This window comes from Phaeodactylum tricornutum, chromosome 26, assembly GCF_000150955.2.
Source record: "Phaeodactylum tricornutum CCAP 1055/1 chromosome 26, whole genome shotgun sequence".
Classification (NCBI taxonomy): Eukaryota; Bacillariophyta; class Bacillariophyceae; order Surirellales; family Neidiaceae; genus Phaeodactylum; species Phaeodactylum tricornutum.
The window spans coordinates 339,259-354,032 of record NC_011694.1 but is presented as its reverse complement, the minus strand read 5'-3'; the positions used below and the strand labels follow the sequence as shown (position 1 = coordinate 354,032).

General features: G+C 52.4%; 5 protein-coding genes across 5 annotated transcripts; 2 read left to right on the top strand and 3 right to left on the bottom strand.

Moving 5' to 3' along the window:
• Positions 1-56: 56 nt before the first annotated feature.
• PHATRDRAFT_50084 (predicted protein) lies at positions 57-1,406 on the bottom strand. The gene is made up of 3 exons (XM_002184832.1): positions 1,279-1,406; positions 734-1,011; positions 57-576 (listed from the first exon to the last, which is right to left on the bottom strand). Exons 1-3 carry the CDS (start codon positions 1,343-1,345, stop codon positions 139-141), a joined length of 783 nt encoding a protein of 260 aa, XP_002184868.1. The 5' UTR covers positions 1,346-1,406; the 3' UTR covers positions 57-138.
• Positions 1,407-1,981: 575 nt separating this feature from the next.
• PHATRDRAFT_40950 (predicted protein) lies at positions 1,982-2,920 on the top strand (the record flags this gene model as incomplete). Its single annotated transcript, XM_002184910.1, has 1 exon — positions 1,982-2,920. The coding sequence occupies one exon, from the start codon at positions 1,982-1,984 to the stop codon at positions 2,918-2,920; it is 939 nt and encodes a 312-aa protein (XP_002184946.1).
• An 87-nt stretch (positions 2,921-3,007) lies between these two features.
• On the bottom strand, positions 3,008-4,144 carry PHATRDRAFT_16499 (predicted protein; the record flags this gene model as incomplete). The annotated part of the gene is made up of 1 exon (XM_002184831.1): positions 3,008-4,144. One exon carries the CDS (start codon positions 4,142-4,144, stop codon positions 3,008-3,010), a length of 1,137 nt encoding a protein of 378 aa, XP_002184867.1.
• Positions 4,145-5,783: 1,639 nt separating this feature from the next.
• rpl20 (predicted protein) lies at positions 5,784-6,077 on the top strand (the record flags this gene model as incomplete). Its single annotated transcript, XM_002184909.1, has 1 exon — positions 5,784-6,077. A coding segment is annotated over one exon (294 nt), but the record flags the coding sequence as incomplete, so codon positions are not given.
• Positions 6,078-11,019: 4,942 nt separating this feature from the next.
• Positions 11,020-13,912, bottom strand: PHATRDRAFT_16455 (predicted protein; the record flags this gene model as incomplete). The annotated part of the gene is made up of 6 exons (XM_002184830.1): positions 11,020-11,420; positions 11,856-12,097; positions 12,193-13,166; positions 13,276-13,289; positions 13,429-13,725; positions 13,792-13,912. Coding segments are annotated over 6 exons (2,049 nt in total), but the record flags the coding sequence as incomplete, so codon positions are not given.
• Positions 13,913-14,774: the final 862 nt, after the last annotated feature.

The following is a 14,774-nucleotide window of genomic DNA, read 5'->3' as shown; positions in this document are numbered from 1 at the left end:
AAAACCGGGTAGCATCGGCGTCTAACGACAAAACCATACAATGACAAGGTATCACAAAAGAAGACGGATCCGTGTTATCGATACGTTATTTATAAGAAGTGTCTGTGAATACTTGACCCAACGGCGAGGATGCGCTTTTTACTGGACTTGCTCTTTCTTGACGAGACGCAAATAGGGAATTTTGCTCGGCACATCACAGGTGTGGTATCCGGGATATCGAGCGTCGGCCTCTTCCGCACTCACGATGGGCAACAAAAAGACGGAACCGGCAAAGTCGCCTGAGCGGCTCCCGTCCGGCATGGGGATGTCCGAGTGATTGTGGGGCCAATTGGCCGGCGTCGCGATGGACTTTTCGTACGACAACTGGAGGGCCTGGACACACCGGAATATTTCGTCCATGTTGCGGCCGACGCAGGCCGGGTAATTCAAACTCAACATGAGCTTGTTTTCCGGATTGATGATAAAGACGGCCCGAATCGTCAAGGGCAGTTCCTGCTCGTCCGAGTTGCCCGCATCCAACATGCCAAATGCGGTGGAAATGGAACGGTCGGCGTCACCGATAATCGGAAACTTGACCTTTGGGTAAATTGAGGGTAAATGGTGTGAGTGTGTATGTAATTGTGTGCCAGGATGTGTAGTGTGGGGTGTTGATTTCGTTTGGTGCAAGAGCAGAACAGTCCAAAGGATCCAGGACGCCACACGCACACAGATTTGTCCCAGAATGTCGACTTACTTCAATTTCGTTTTCACAGTGGGCGACGACATCCTGGAGCCATTCTTGGTGCGATTTGACCGGATCCACGGACAAGGTCGCCACGAGACAGTCCATACGTTGCAAATCGTCGTACTTGAGCGCGAGGCGTCCAATTTCGGTGGTGCAAACGGGGGTAAAGTCAGCCGGATGCGAAAACAGAATGGCCCACTTGCCCTTTTTCCACTCGTGAAAGGACGCCATTTCCCCGTGCGTCGTATCCGCCCGAAAATCGGGGACGATATTCCCCAGTCGCAAAACTAGAATTGGTCCACGAGTTCAAATTGGGTTGCAGCAATGGGCAAGGCTGTGTGAGTAAAGAACAATCGGGCACTTCTACAGTGGGAACGGTTCAATGGAACGAGCTCGGGTAATGGCGACGTGATGACATTGCTGCCACGCCACCCGTGATGTTGGAGAAGAAGGTACACCGGTGTGTAGTGCCGTGTCGGGATGCGGTCCCCCAGTGAGGAGACCCCCTCTCCCCCGACAGTATACATACGTGTGTGCGCGCGTATCCCACGTACCTCCATCAGTCGATTGCGTCGGGTACAAGGCCATATAGGCAGGGGTGCCCGTCGACAGAGTATCCATGGTGCTTGGGAACCGCGTCGGTGTCGGATGGATCGTGCCGGAACCGAATTGGGTACTCGAGAATTTGGTTTTGTGACGTGATCTTCTTTGGGATCTCGACCGTTTTTTTAGTTCCTCGCGTCGAATATACCAGTTTGATTGTGGGAGTTTCACAGTTATGGTCGCGATACTTAAAGTCACGACTGAAATTGTTTATCAGCGGTACTGAAAGACTAAGCAAGATCCAGCCACACTTCGTATAGTACAGGAAAAGTACCGCGAGTACATAGAACTTCGTTCGTACTCGGGGGACATGGTTCCGTCTCTCGTGTCGGCTGTTTGCACTAAACTCCGTAAGAGAGTCGGAAGACCACGACCGAGGTGCCATTCACTGTCAACTTCCGTGCCGATGGGGTGAAGTCAGAGTCGTCGGGTGTTTTCCCAAAGATCCACTTTCGTATACGTCCGACGTCAGTGACCGACAACCGAACGACAGGGCGGTGTGGGAAAATGAAAGGGCGGCACCGAACGGAACGTAATAACCCGTACATCCAATAGAGGCGTAACGGGACAACCGATGGATTCACTTCCTCGACTAATTCCGCGTCTCCACGTTCACTTTCGATTCATTCCTTGGTTCAATCCTACCCTTGCCCCATGGAGGATCGTCGCGCCTTGGCACGGCGGACCAAGCCCATCCCGTGTTACGCCGTCGAGCAATTGCCGCCGAAACACGGCGGCGACGCCCTGTACGAGTCCATCGGCCGTGACGCCGTCGCCCAAGGCCGAGTCCGGCTCGTACAAGAATTCCTCATCCCGGCGTGCGACGCTCGGTCCTGGACCGTCACGGCGGGACAACTCTTCCGTATCGTGTGCAGCCACGGACCACAAGTCGCCGATCTCAATTGCTGGCATCGACACAATCCACGGGAACGTTTTTACAGTGCCAAAACGCGGCAACTCCACGCCACGCACTTGAATCCCGGCGATCGACTCTGGAGTAACATGCCCTACTTACGACCCCTGGCGACCATGACGTACGATACCATTCGGTACGGATGGGACGACGACGGAGCGGGTGTGCACGATGTGATTGGATCGCGTTGTGACCCCTACACGCACTGTTTGCTCACCCACCAGGATAACACGCAGACTTCCGCGACGACTCCGGTGGAATCCCACGTGACATGCCACAGCAACTTGACTCGCCAATGTCTGCGGGACGGACTCACGGAAATGGACGTCCACGACGTCCTGAACGTCTTTATGTGTACCGGCTTTACCTTGGACACGCATCAGTACTTTACGAAACCCTCCCCGGTCCAGGTGGGTGACTACGTAGAGTTCCTCGCCGAAACGGACCTCCGCGTCGCCGCCTCCACGTGTCCCCAAGGCGACGTTGGGTCCGCGTGTGGGGACACCAGGGAAACCCCCCGGACCTACCCCCTGACGGTCCAAGTCTTTGATTGGACCGACGCCTACACAAACTACTTGACCGACGCCGGGTGGCAGCCATCCACCGTCAACGGGTATTCCCAAAGTCACGGACTCGCGACGGAAGGACCGTCGCGGTCCACAACGGCCACCATACCGTAAACTACCTACCGGCTAGACGGAAATCGTGCCACACCGTGTATAAAAATCGTTAAGAGTCTGTTACGCGTGACTCGGTCGGCTGTTGCTTTAGATAGTAGTGGGTCGTTCGTGGAGGGTCAAAAAGTGTTGAATGTGGGCCGCCACTTGCTCCTGTTCCAACAAAAACCCGTCGTGTCCGTCGTCCGAATGAATCACTTCCAACGTGGCGTTGGGCAAGAGTCGGGCCAGTTCCTGTTGTTCCGCCAACGGATACAGCACGTCACTGTCAATGCCTAGTACGAGCACGGGAATCGTCACATGGCCCAGCACTTGTTCCTTACTGACCGTTCCGGGACAACTACCGGCAGGTTGCCGTGTCACGTCGTGCGAGTCCATCTGTTCCGTGAGTTTGACGTACGTGACGGGATCGAAGCGTTGGAGGAACTTGACTCCTTGATATTCCAAATAGGATTTAACTTGCCAACGCGCGTGACTACCGTAGGCGGGGCCGTCCGTGTCATCGTCGCCCCGACCACGTTGCCGTTCCCGGCCAAACTTGCTGCCGTACCCTTGCGGCGTACGGTAGGAAATCATACCCAACTGTCGGGCGACACGCAATCCGTGCGTGGCGCGGAAAGGATCCGTCGGCCAGGCCGGGTCCTGGTAGATAGCCTGGCGTTGGACTTCAGAAATGGCGATTTGCCAGGCCGAATGCTGGGCGCCGCAGGCAATGGGCACCACGTGTTTGCAAAAGGGTTGTCCGTGCGCGTCGGTAAAGGCGGCCCGGGTGGATCCGGCCTGGACGGCGAATTCGACGGCCTGCATGCCGCCAAAGGAACCGCCCACAACGGCGTGGACGGAAGCGACTTTGAGTTCGTCGCGGAGCATGCAGAGCTGCAACCGTACCGTGTCCTTGACACTGACGTCGGGAAAGTCGAGTCCGTAGGGTTGGTCCGTTCCGGGGCGGATCGATACGGGTGACGTACTGCCGTAGCAACTACCAAGAATGTTGCAACAGACCACGAGATACTTGTCCGTGTCGAAGACTTTCCCGGGTCCGAGCATGTCGCCCCACCAGGCGTGTAGCGAGGCGTTGCCGGTCAAGGCGTGGCAAACAACCATGACGTTATCCCGTGTTTCGTTGAGTTGTCCGTAGGTTTGGTAGCGGAGTTGGGCTTCGGCGAGGACTTGTCCGTTCTCCAACGGATAATTGAGATACGTGTAGGTTTGTCCACTGTCATCCATGGCTCCGTATTCGTCCTGCATGGGGGCGCTGCTCGGTTCGTTGGTGTGGGGCCGCGTCCGAGTCGTATCGACCGTGAGGGATGTGCGGGTACTGAACGCACGGTGACGATGCGGCGTCGCCACGGTCGTAGTAGTCGTAGTCGAAAACAAAGTAGTACGCATAGCCGTAGCAGTCCGGCCGGTACATCTGTGGTTGGCGGCGATCATTTCGACGTCGGAACCGAGGACGCTGCTCGCTGGCAGGGTTCGCCGCACACTAAAAGGTCCAAGCGACCGACGACTCTCGGGGCCGCATAGCGTACGAGGAGTAATAGTAAGCGAATTGGTAGTAGTCAAGGATCTTGGCGAAGCGCTGGTCCCTCCCTTTGCACGGATCATCCAATGGCGGAAGCAGCCAGTTGTCGTCCACATGATATAGTCAGTCAGTCAATATCTGCAGCAATCAATGACCGATGCTGCCACGAATGAGTGCAAGGGCCACGGTGTCGAGACGTCGCACTCCAAGTGATCTTTCGTCGGCTCGGGACACTCCCACACAAAGTCACAAGTCACTACGGACGAACGAATATTCCCACTGGACTTTCTCTCAGCTTTGTGTGTACGCAACAACGTATATCGACGATTGGAGTTGTCAGGTTTCACGCGAATCCCTGGGACGGCAAGCCCAAACGCAGATAGCGAGTACAGACTTAGCAACAGCAGAGCTAGCTAGAGAATAGAGCTCTTTTTCCGGGTCGAAAGCAGAAAGTGTCGGGAGAGTCAAGGTGACTGTGAAAATCTGAAAATCTGTATTGTGTTGTTGTCGGAATCGTCATCGTCCCAAGTTCCCAAGAATATTTCCACATTCCGACCGAACACGGAGACACGTGTGTTCTCCTCGATCCGATCGAGGTTCGCACGTGTGCACAAGAGTACCCGGAGAATGAGGTATGCCGTCGACGTTCCTTGTCCGTTATTTTCTCATTCCCAAAATCTACTCACTGTATCATACTCACAGTCATTCCGGATTCCCTACAATGCTGGAATGCCGGTATCTGTCCGTGCATCCGTCCGAGACACAACGGAGCGGGGAGCGAGCAACCCAACCCGACCATGAGGATTCTGCTTTCCTTTCCAATCGAATGGCACACACACATCAACAACAGTCAGTTCACACACACACACACACACACATACTTCTTCTTCCTTTCTTTCTTTTCGTGCGTTCCAATTCCTGTCACGGAACAATACAGTTGCTTGTTTGGTAGGTACAGCAGACACACAGAGATACAGACCTACCTACCTACCTGCCTACCTACCTACCTATATCCCCATGTCCCTGCGACTGCTGGCCCAACGCTGGACCGCGTTTACCGGAACGACGATCTCCACTGCGCTACGGACACCTCCTCCACTCGTTCCCACTTTGTTCGGGTCACCCACCACATCCTTCCAAGCCCTCCGTACGTTTGCGTCCCAAAAGGTACGTTCTCGCCATCGCCACTCGGGCCTCCGTATGCGTACATATACACATGTAAACATACACGTAACAGTACGCATTCTGACACTTATACTAACTTACACACACTTACACACTGTTGACCCGATCCCGTTCCGACATTAAACACTCACGTGGGTGACGTTCTCTTCCCAAACATAGCACAAGGCACTGTTGAAACACGCCAAGGGATACCGCGGTCGGTCCAAAAACTGTTTCCGCGTGGCCATCCGTCGGGTGCAAAAGGCTTGGCAGTACGCCTATAGGGACCGCCGGCGCAAAAAGCGTGAATGGCGCAAACTGTGGATTCTCCGCGTGCAGGCCGGGGCCCGGCAGTACGGATGGCGCTACAGTGCCATTATACCCGCCCTCGCCAACCAACACATTGCGCTCAATCGTAAAGTACTCGCCGATCTCGCCGCCAACGAACCCTTCGCCTTTAAAAGTGTCGTCGATGTCATTACTCATCAACAAGAATCCCGTGTGTCACCGAGGAAAAAAGTGCATCTCTAGCAACATATAAAAAAACACCAGACCCCCCAATTGCATACTGGGAACATAATTTATCGATACACTGCGATCGTTACTTTGCTACGGTAATCAAAAAAATCAATAATTGGACAGTCCGACCACCGTTGCTATCGTAGGTAGTCGAGTCAATTGGTTTACCACGCCCCCGCCAGCCATTCATAATACATACTGGCATTGCATCAATTCATGGTCGTGGCGGTTCGCGGCCGGGACGTCTCCAAGGCATCCATGACGTACTCTTCCAGGGCGGATGGTGGCGTCGCGTTGACACCGCACGGATCGTCCCTCCACCCCAGCAACAGCGAATCGAAGTACACCGGTGACGACACGCGGACGCCCGTCGCGGCCGGTAGCAAAAAATTTCGGATCCAGGCACTCGACGTCCGCGCCATCCGTAACAGTTCCTGCCGTACGGACACGTGCTCGGCGTCGCAAATGTTTATCTTGTAACGATCCTTTTCGGCTTGGACGCTGGCGTCACGCCAATCCTTGCCTGGTGTCGAATGTATCACCTTTTCGGTCATCCGGAACGGCGTCGACAAATTTAGAAAGGTCTGTAAATCCGTTCTCAACGCAGCCCGCCGGGTCTCGTCCGCGTCACTCAATTGCTGGACTTCCACCAAAAAGACGGGATTCGGCAACAATGGCACGGTGTAATTTGGGGCGTACGTGTGACCGGCAGCGCGGGACATTCGGGCCTCGAATTCGGTTAAACCCGGAACCTTTTGCAATTGCCGCAAGAAGAGACCAAACTCTCCTTTTTGGGTACACGTATTGAAACTGTGTCCACCGCAAGCTCCGATCAATTCGTGAGGGCGAGGGAATTGGGAAATATTGTATTGCAGAGGATGATTCTGAATGCGAAACTGTAAAAATTTAGGGAAAGCAAAACGCAATGGTTCGGGTCAGAGCGGAAACGTGAGTAGGATGAGGTAGGTTCAGCGCATTGTAAAATCTTACATTGTACAGTGACTGATGAAACGGCAATTTAGAAAAGGAGAAGAGAGACAGAAACGCACATTGAGATTGGATTTATGAATTTCGAGTGTAAAGGCGTTTGCGTGTGGAGCGTCATAATCCATGGTGTGGGCAAAGAAAGACGACCAGCGCATATTGACGCCTACGCGAATGCCCGCGGAGACACATACCTGAAACCACAACACCGGATGCCGAATCCCGACAATCAATGGAGTTTTGGGAAAATAGCGACGGAAGTAGGGCATTGTGTAATTGTAAACCAAATCAAAAGGGCTTTTGTATCCTCGCTTGTAGTTCCCTTCGGGTAGGTAGTACAGTAGACGAAGTAGCTCTTGCGGCTGCCTATGGGCCAGGGCATAGACCTCGTGCGGGTAGCACTGGATTTCGGGGTGCCGGTCGAGCCAGGATTTGAGGGTCGTAGTTCCGCACTTGCCGAAACCGATAATTGCAAAATCCAACAAATCCGAGACGTCTCCAAGAATCGTGCCATTGCGGTGAACAACTTCGCGAAACGGGGGTCGACCGTCGTTCGGTATTTGATGCATTCGCAATCGCTTTCTGTCCTTTTGGACGGATTGAGCAGCAGCCGCTGTAGGAACAGCGACATTCTTTACGAAATCGGATTTCTCGGTGACTTCAGGTTCCGCATGAATGTCAGTCGAAGAAACCAAATGAACGTTCTCACGGTCATGACTATGGGAAGAGCTCTGTGGCTCTCTCGTACCCGCTTTTGGAGACACCGACGGCGACAGCTTATCTATTCCTACAATCAAGAATCCTTGCCGTGCGCCGAGGTAAAGTAAGACGACGGCTGCAGTCGCGGGTAGAACACACAGGCGTGCCAAACGCAAGCGATTCACCTTGCCAGCTCTCGAGGAACTGTCTCGCATGGCCATAGCCGTAAACACCGTCCTGTGACAAGGACAAGAATCAAGCTAATCGTGAACACACCTTGGATATATTCGATGGATTAGGTACTGGTACTCTGAAAAACCCAGTATCTATGTTGGTATTACTCTTGATTTGATCAAATAGCACTCCCTTGCATTTGCACACGTAACAGTAAGTCGATTTATTATACTTTGTGTCTCAGACGACAAATCTATCCGTTGGAACGATTGGGATGTTGAGAACAGCAACGTGTACTTATTTACGAACCCTAGGTGACTGAAATGGGGAGGCTGAACTGATTCTTCGGTACAAATCATGGGACAGATGAACCTACTAGTCAAGCAAAATCAAGTGTTGCAGAACATAATTTACACTATATAACCATGAGGAGCCCCTTTCAAAACGAGGCTCAGGAAAAGCAACAACTACATCGGAAGGAGAGAAAAGAAGGATCTCCCTACTCAGAAATACGTGAGAATGGCAAAAACTCCAAATCAAACACTACTGTATCTCAATCCATTCTCTACATCGGGTCCTGTGGACTTACATTAGTAGGTTCCTACCCACCAGCGAACTATACAAATTACGAAAGCAAGTAAATTATAAGCTTGCAATTGAATGCACTCGAACGTTGAATTGTCGTACAAGCCCTCTAGCAAATGGGTCTACTGCTAAGACAACACAATTTGGATATTACTGACTTGAAGGCAGGACAGCAACTAATAGTTGACAGTGACATGAAGGCAGGACAGCATATTCTACAAATGTCAGGATTTTATTCACATCAATTGACTATCCATTGTATTTGGTGCCGTGCTACGTGTGCTCTTCCTTTGAACAAAATATGCATTCTGGCAACAGAATGTTCAGAGTGCACTTTCAATCATATCTTAGGACAAAGCCGATTGGTAGAGATCTTTGGGCGGAGCACACGGTCAGCCTATAAATCCCGCCAGGACCAATCTAGATTCAGCGTTGACTGATTGAATTCGCGAAACTTAGGGTTGAACGGTTCGCCGAGTGTCCAGATACCTGGCTTATCGCCTACCAAAAATGCGAGGGCCGCATCAAGCTGAGGCTCGCGTTCCAGCTCCGGCAAATGGACAACGACTGAGTGTTGCACGGGCTCTAAATTTCCTGCCCGGACAGGATCCACTAGTCCTACCGTCTGTATTCGTGACGGGTCCAGTCGAAACAACCAGTCTTCGCGTGTCCGAAAACACGAAAGTCGCGTTTGCCGTTCTCCTCCTACTTCGCAATACTTCCAGTCGTATCGCTGCCGATGCGGCTGAATTTGTTTTCCAAAAACACGAGCTAACGGTAGAATCTGAGTAAAGGTACTAAACATTCCAGCAACAACGACCTCGGCTTCCGATAAGAGTGCCATATCCATAAACGAATAGTACCATCCATCCAAACATTGGGATCCTTTTCTCCACGCCTTGAAAGATACACCCTTTTGTTCCGGAACACGAGGCTGTGAATATGTGGCAATCGGAATGTCAGACATATGGTGCCGGAGGACGGGCAGCACTGTTACTTGATCAGTAGCAACAAAAAGTAGGGGCGGCTTGGGTGGCGGATTCGCTTCCAGAAATCGACGAATTAGATCGACCGTATCTTTGATGTAGATTGTCGCGTTGGTAACGCTACGGTTGGCCCCTATGAAATGCTGCCCTTCCCCATTTCCCACTCTCAAATGCAAGCCGATCACGGTGTGATTTGTGAAACCGTGTGCCGCTTGAAATTCCCGCATAGCAGATAGGCCGCGGAAGTTCCTGATTAAATAATTAAAGAGCAAAACATCAGATTCCATCTTTTGCAGCCACGGAGACCGAGATGCATCGGTGTAGTAGTGAGGTATTTTGATTTGGGCACGCTTGTAGTTCTCTCCGGAATAGTATCCCAGGACGTCATTTTGAATTTGCAATATTCTTGATTCAGTGGTATTCATGTGTTTGAGTCGCGTCATGGTAGGCGGCTCCGGTCTCGCTAGCTGGATCTTTGCTGCCCCAAAAAGATCTTCAAAAATGTCAACCTCAACTCCGACACAATTTCTAAAGCGAGCGTGAAAGAACGAGACCTTTCCTTTCCACACATATTGAGCCAAGTGAAAGGCACAGGAAAGCTTACTAAGTCGGTGACCCAGACCCAAGAGGGCTTTAAACTGAACCTGCGTACCAATGTTTCCGATATGTGGGCCCGGACGTAGAATATATTTTGCTGGAGATGAATGTGTGTCCGACAGCGAAGACCGGGGCCCCCAACCTCTTTCATCGTCTACATACAAGCTGGACACGGCTCGCTGAAGGTATCCCCATTGCAAACGGCAAAGTCCAAAGGCAACAAGAAATGCAATAGTAGATAGACGGGTGCGGCGGTTGTGCCCGCTTGGCATCGTTGCGGTACTGAAGCCTGCCTACGACAAGCAAAGATTCAATGTATCCTTCTACTGGAACGTCAAGGTCCTCATTTAGGCGGGAACCTCGCACTTTTGCATCACTTGACAATATTTTGATGTTGGAAATGTGTGACAGTGAAATATCGTCGTTCTGGTCATGATGACTCTGGGTCACAGAGCCAAGGCGAAATCACCAAAAATATCTGGGTCTTCTCTGTGCAAAAATACTAAGGTAGAATTTGCAAATACCATGCTTGTTCGTAAAAGCTGTAGAACATATCTCGACATATCGAAAATAAAGATACTTAGACAATATGATAGGCTCTAATCACGAACGATTTGCTTATCGACTATATACCGTGTAGCATCCTACACTGCTCATGTTTGGTAGTCAGCTGGCTAGCTTACTGGAGCACCTAGGTGACTCCATTAGATCAAACTGCTGGCAGCAGACAAACCGTTCGTTCGTGGTGCTTCCATGGAGGCTGATGGAGCCGGCGGTACCGAACCAATTCCACCGTCGGCATCTTCCACTTCAATCATGAGGTCAGAGCCATCACGAGTTCGAGTGATTATCACCCGTTCCTTTTCGTTAGCGGAGGCCTTCGACGCGAGAGAGACGGTAGCACCTTCACCTTCTTGAAGAAAACCTTGAATGATCGCGTCACTCAGACTGTCTTCGACAAAACGCTGAGCCGCTCGGCGCATGGGACGAGCACCAAACTGGTCAGCGTTGGCGCTTCCTTCGGCCATTACTCGCTCTATCACGGATCGATCAATCTTCAGTTCCAGCTTTTGTTCCTTTAATGCCCTTTCTGAAATTTTGGCAACGATCAACTCGGCGATCATCCACAGGTCGCCCGTCGAGAGGGGCGAGAAAACAATAATCTCATCAATTCGATTCAGTAGCTCCGGTTTCATTTCTCTTTCCAACTCCTCCTTCACGACTTGAGCGAGTTCAGCATAGAGGTAATGATCTTTTTGGACTATACTGTCCCCTGTATGCTGTGCAGCGCTCATCTGGTCAATAACACTTGTAGCAAATCGGTCCTTGACCGTCTCGGTCCATTCAGACACGGTATCTTCAAAGCTGTTGCGAATTGTTTCCAAACCAGACTTGGGACGTTTCGAGTCACCATTCGCCAAAGGCTTTTCATCTTGCAGTACACCCCACAGCCTTTGCAAAAACTTTGCTACTTCCGGATCTTCTCGGCCTGATTTCAGCAGATCGGCTGGAGAACCGTTCATGGCGGTCCGGATGGCACCCATAATTTTTGGGTCCGACGAGGCTTCTAGCAGTAGAGAGGCTGCTTCAGGGTTGCTCTGCATTTTCTTTAAAATTTCTTCCGGCTTCATGGGCTCAATAGACATGGTGTCGGCAGAAGCGGCGGCGACTGGGATGGGCCGCGTAGATATAGCACCGGAAGCGCCACTACCAGAACGAGCAACTTCCAGAATCCGCCGGCTCCCCACATTGGAAGTCATGACCAAAATGGAGTTTTTGAAGTTGATTGTTCGGCCCTTACCATCCGTCAACATCCCATCTTCCATAACTTGGAGCAAAATATTGAGAACGTCTCCGTGCGCCTTTTCCAATTCGTCGAGCAACACCACCGAATGTGGTGCACGGCGTACGGCCTCCGTCAATTGACCCCCTTCTTCGTATCCAATGTATCTGAGAGTACGAGTGAAAGCAGAACAAATTCGTGAGGAATTCCATGACGATAAGCGAAGAACGTCAGCCACCATTGTTCAACGCTACTTGCTTACCCTGGTGGTGGCCCTGTTAACCGACTCACGGAATGCTTTTCCATGTATTCCGACATGTCAATACGAATCATGTCCTTTTCCGAGCCATAGTAGGTCTCCGCCAGTGTCTTGCACAATTCCGTCTTGCCCGTTCCGGTCGGCCCACAAAACAAAAACGAAGCGACGGGTCGGCGTGGATCGCGCAATCCGGACCGGGCCCGACGGACGGCACGGGCTACACCACGAATGGCCCGGCCCTGTCCCTTGACGCGACGTCCCATTTCACCTTCGAGTGCCTGTAAACGATCCATTTCTTGCGTTTCCAGTTTTCCCATGGGGATACCGGACCATTCACTGATTACCATCGCGACGGTATGTTCCGTTACTTCCGGTGTGACATCCTCATCGGGCTCTTCCAAGTGCGCAATAGCCCCCGCTTCGTCCAACAGATCCAACGCTTTGTCGGGCAAAAATCGATCGGTCATGTATCGATCGGACAAGGTGGCGGCGGCGTTGAGCGCAGCCGATGTATACGTGACCCCGTGGTGCTTTTCGTAGTTCGACTGGACGGCTTGTAGAATATCAATGGTCTGCACAACGGACGGTTCCTTGACCATAACCGGCTGCAACCGGCGCTCCAAGGCTGCGTCCTTTTCGATGTATTTGCGGTACTCCATAATTGTGGTCGCCCCGATGAGTTGCAGTTCCCCCCGAGCGAGCGCGGGCTTGAGCAAATTAGCCGCATCCATGCCGCCTTCCGCCGCCCCTGCCCCCACGAGATTGTGAATTTCGTCAATGAAAAGAATCGTTGGCGGAGCCTTGGGGTCGGTGACTTCCTTAATAATGGACTGCAACCGTTCTTCGAACTCTCCTCGGTATTTGGTGCCCGCCACGAGATTGGATAGTTCCAAACTGAAGAGGCGATGGCCTTTGAGGCGGGCCGGACAGAGCTTCTCGTCCACAAGAATCTGCGCGACGCCCTCGGCGATGGCCGTCTACGCACCGTTCCCAACACCAGCAGAAAAGAAAACGCAAAGGCAAAGTGAGAGTCCGTACGGATTCCCAACGATGCGCACCCGTTTGTAACAACGGAAAATGTCGTACCTTTCCAACACCTACTCGATGCGAAAATCCAAAAGAAGCCGGCACAGTGTTAGATATTCTTGCCATTGCCAAAACCCCGACGAGCTCAAGAATCCGTACGAACGGCGCTCGGTACCGACCCACCCTACCAAGGCCACCACGGATCCAACGTACCTGGTTCACCGATCAAACAAACATTGTTTTTGCGCCGCCGAATCAAGGTGCGTACACAGGCTCGTGTTTCGTCGTCCCTTCCGTAGACCGGATCCAACAATCCATCCTCAGCTTGTTGCGTCAGATCAACTCCACATTCCGTAAGCGTGGGCATCTTGCCCGACCCACCCGCGCCCGTGACTAGTTCCCTGCGGGCTTGGTCGGGTTGGTCGGCCATATTTTGCAGGAGCGATTCGCAAACGTCCAACGCCGTGACGGTATCGTCCAGGACGTTCATTTTCACGAGTACCGCCCAACCTCCACACTCGTCGCTGTCCGGATCCAACGTCGCGGCTGAAGCTGGGGCCTTGTCTTTCCCGCCACCACCTTCGGAATATTCGAGGAGTGCCAAGAAAACGTGTTGCGATCCCACCGTGGTGGAACCCATTTGGTCGGCGAGCTTGCCGGCCTGTACCAGAGTCCGTTTCAAATCCTTCCCGAAAGGACGATCTTCGTCCCGTTTAGCCGCACGGAAACCGGACAACCAGCCCTTTTGCTGTTGTTCGGTGCCGCCAGTGCCGTCGTCATCACTGTCACCCGCAAAGAGACGATCCAGTGTGGGTGGGACTTTGCGGTAGACAATACCGTACTGTTGTAACGTTCGCACGAGGGCGGCCGATTCGGGATGATCCACCACACCCGCCATCATGGTAGCGCATCCGACTTCCGGGAGTTGCAAACGACTGGTTTGCGTTTGGGCGGAAACCAAGGCCGCTATACAGTCTTCCGACATGCGTTCAAAGACGAACAAGCGCGTCGTCGACCTGTGGGAGCGTGCGAGGCCGCCTGGTGCGAATCGATTTCCACAACTACTCCTACTAGTAGAAGTAGTAACACCACCTATAGGAACAAAGGCGTCCTTGCGTACACTACGGGCGTTCGTCGACTGTAAGGTGAAAGGCGCAATGGGCAGTGGAAAGGCCGAAACGATCCAAGAGGAATCCAACCAGAACGGTAGAGCCAGGGACAACCAGGCTAGATGGTGCCGACGACGACTTTTTCCTACGGAACCCAGCATAGGGAGCGGTCGATCCAGTCGTGACGTCGGTTCCTTCATTGACCGTGAGACGTTCTTTTTCATGGTTGGTCGAGTGTAGCGTGAGGAGCCAAAAAAACCACGTCGCGTTTACGGGTTCATCAAAAACCCTCGACAATACAGAAGAATGTGTCTGTGTTTGGTGAGTGAAGGAGGGAGGCAACGTAGAAGGATTCGTGTGTGTCAGGGAGAAAGGAGACTGGAAGGAACCGTGTGCCCATGGTAGACACGAGATTTCCGTCACGGGCGAGACGATGATTCATTGCCGCAC

What these genes read in the sequence shown, in the direction of transcription:
- PHATRDRAFT_50084 (XM_002184832.1), bottom strand. Translation starts at nt 1,345, where the DNA reads ATGGATACTCTGTCGACGGGCACCCCTGCCTATATGGCCTTGTACCCG. An exon ending in GACGCAATCGACTGATGGAG is followed by an intron (nt 1,012 to 1,278) that starts GTACGTGGGATA and finishes GACCAATTCTAG; the next exon opens with TTTTGCGACTGGGGAATATC. An exon ending in ACTGTGAAAACGAAATTGAA is followed by an intron (nt 577 to 733) that starts GTAAGTCGACAT and finishes ATTTACCCAAAG; the next exon opens with GTCAAGTTTCCGATTATCGG.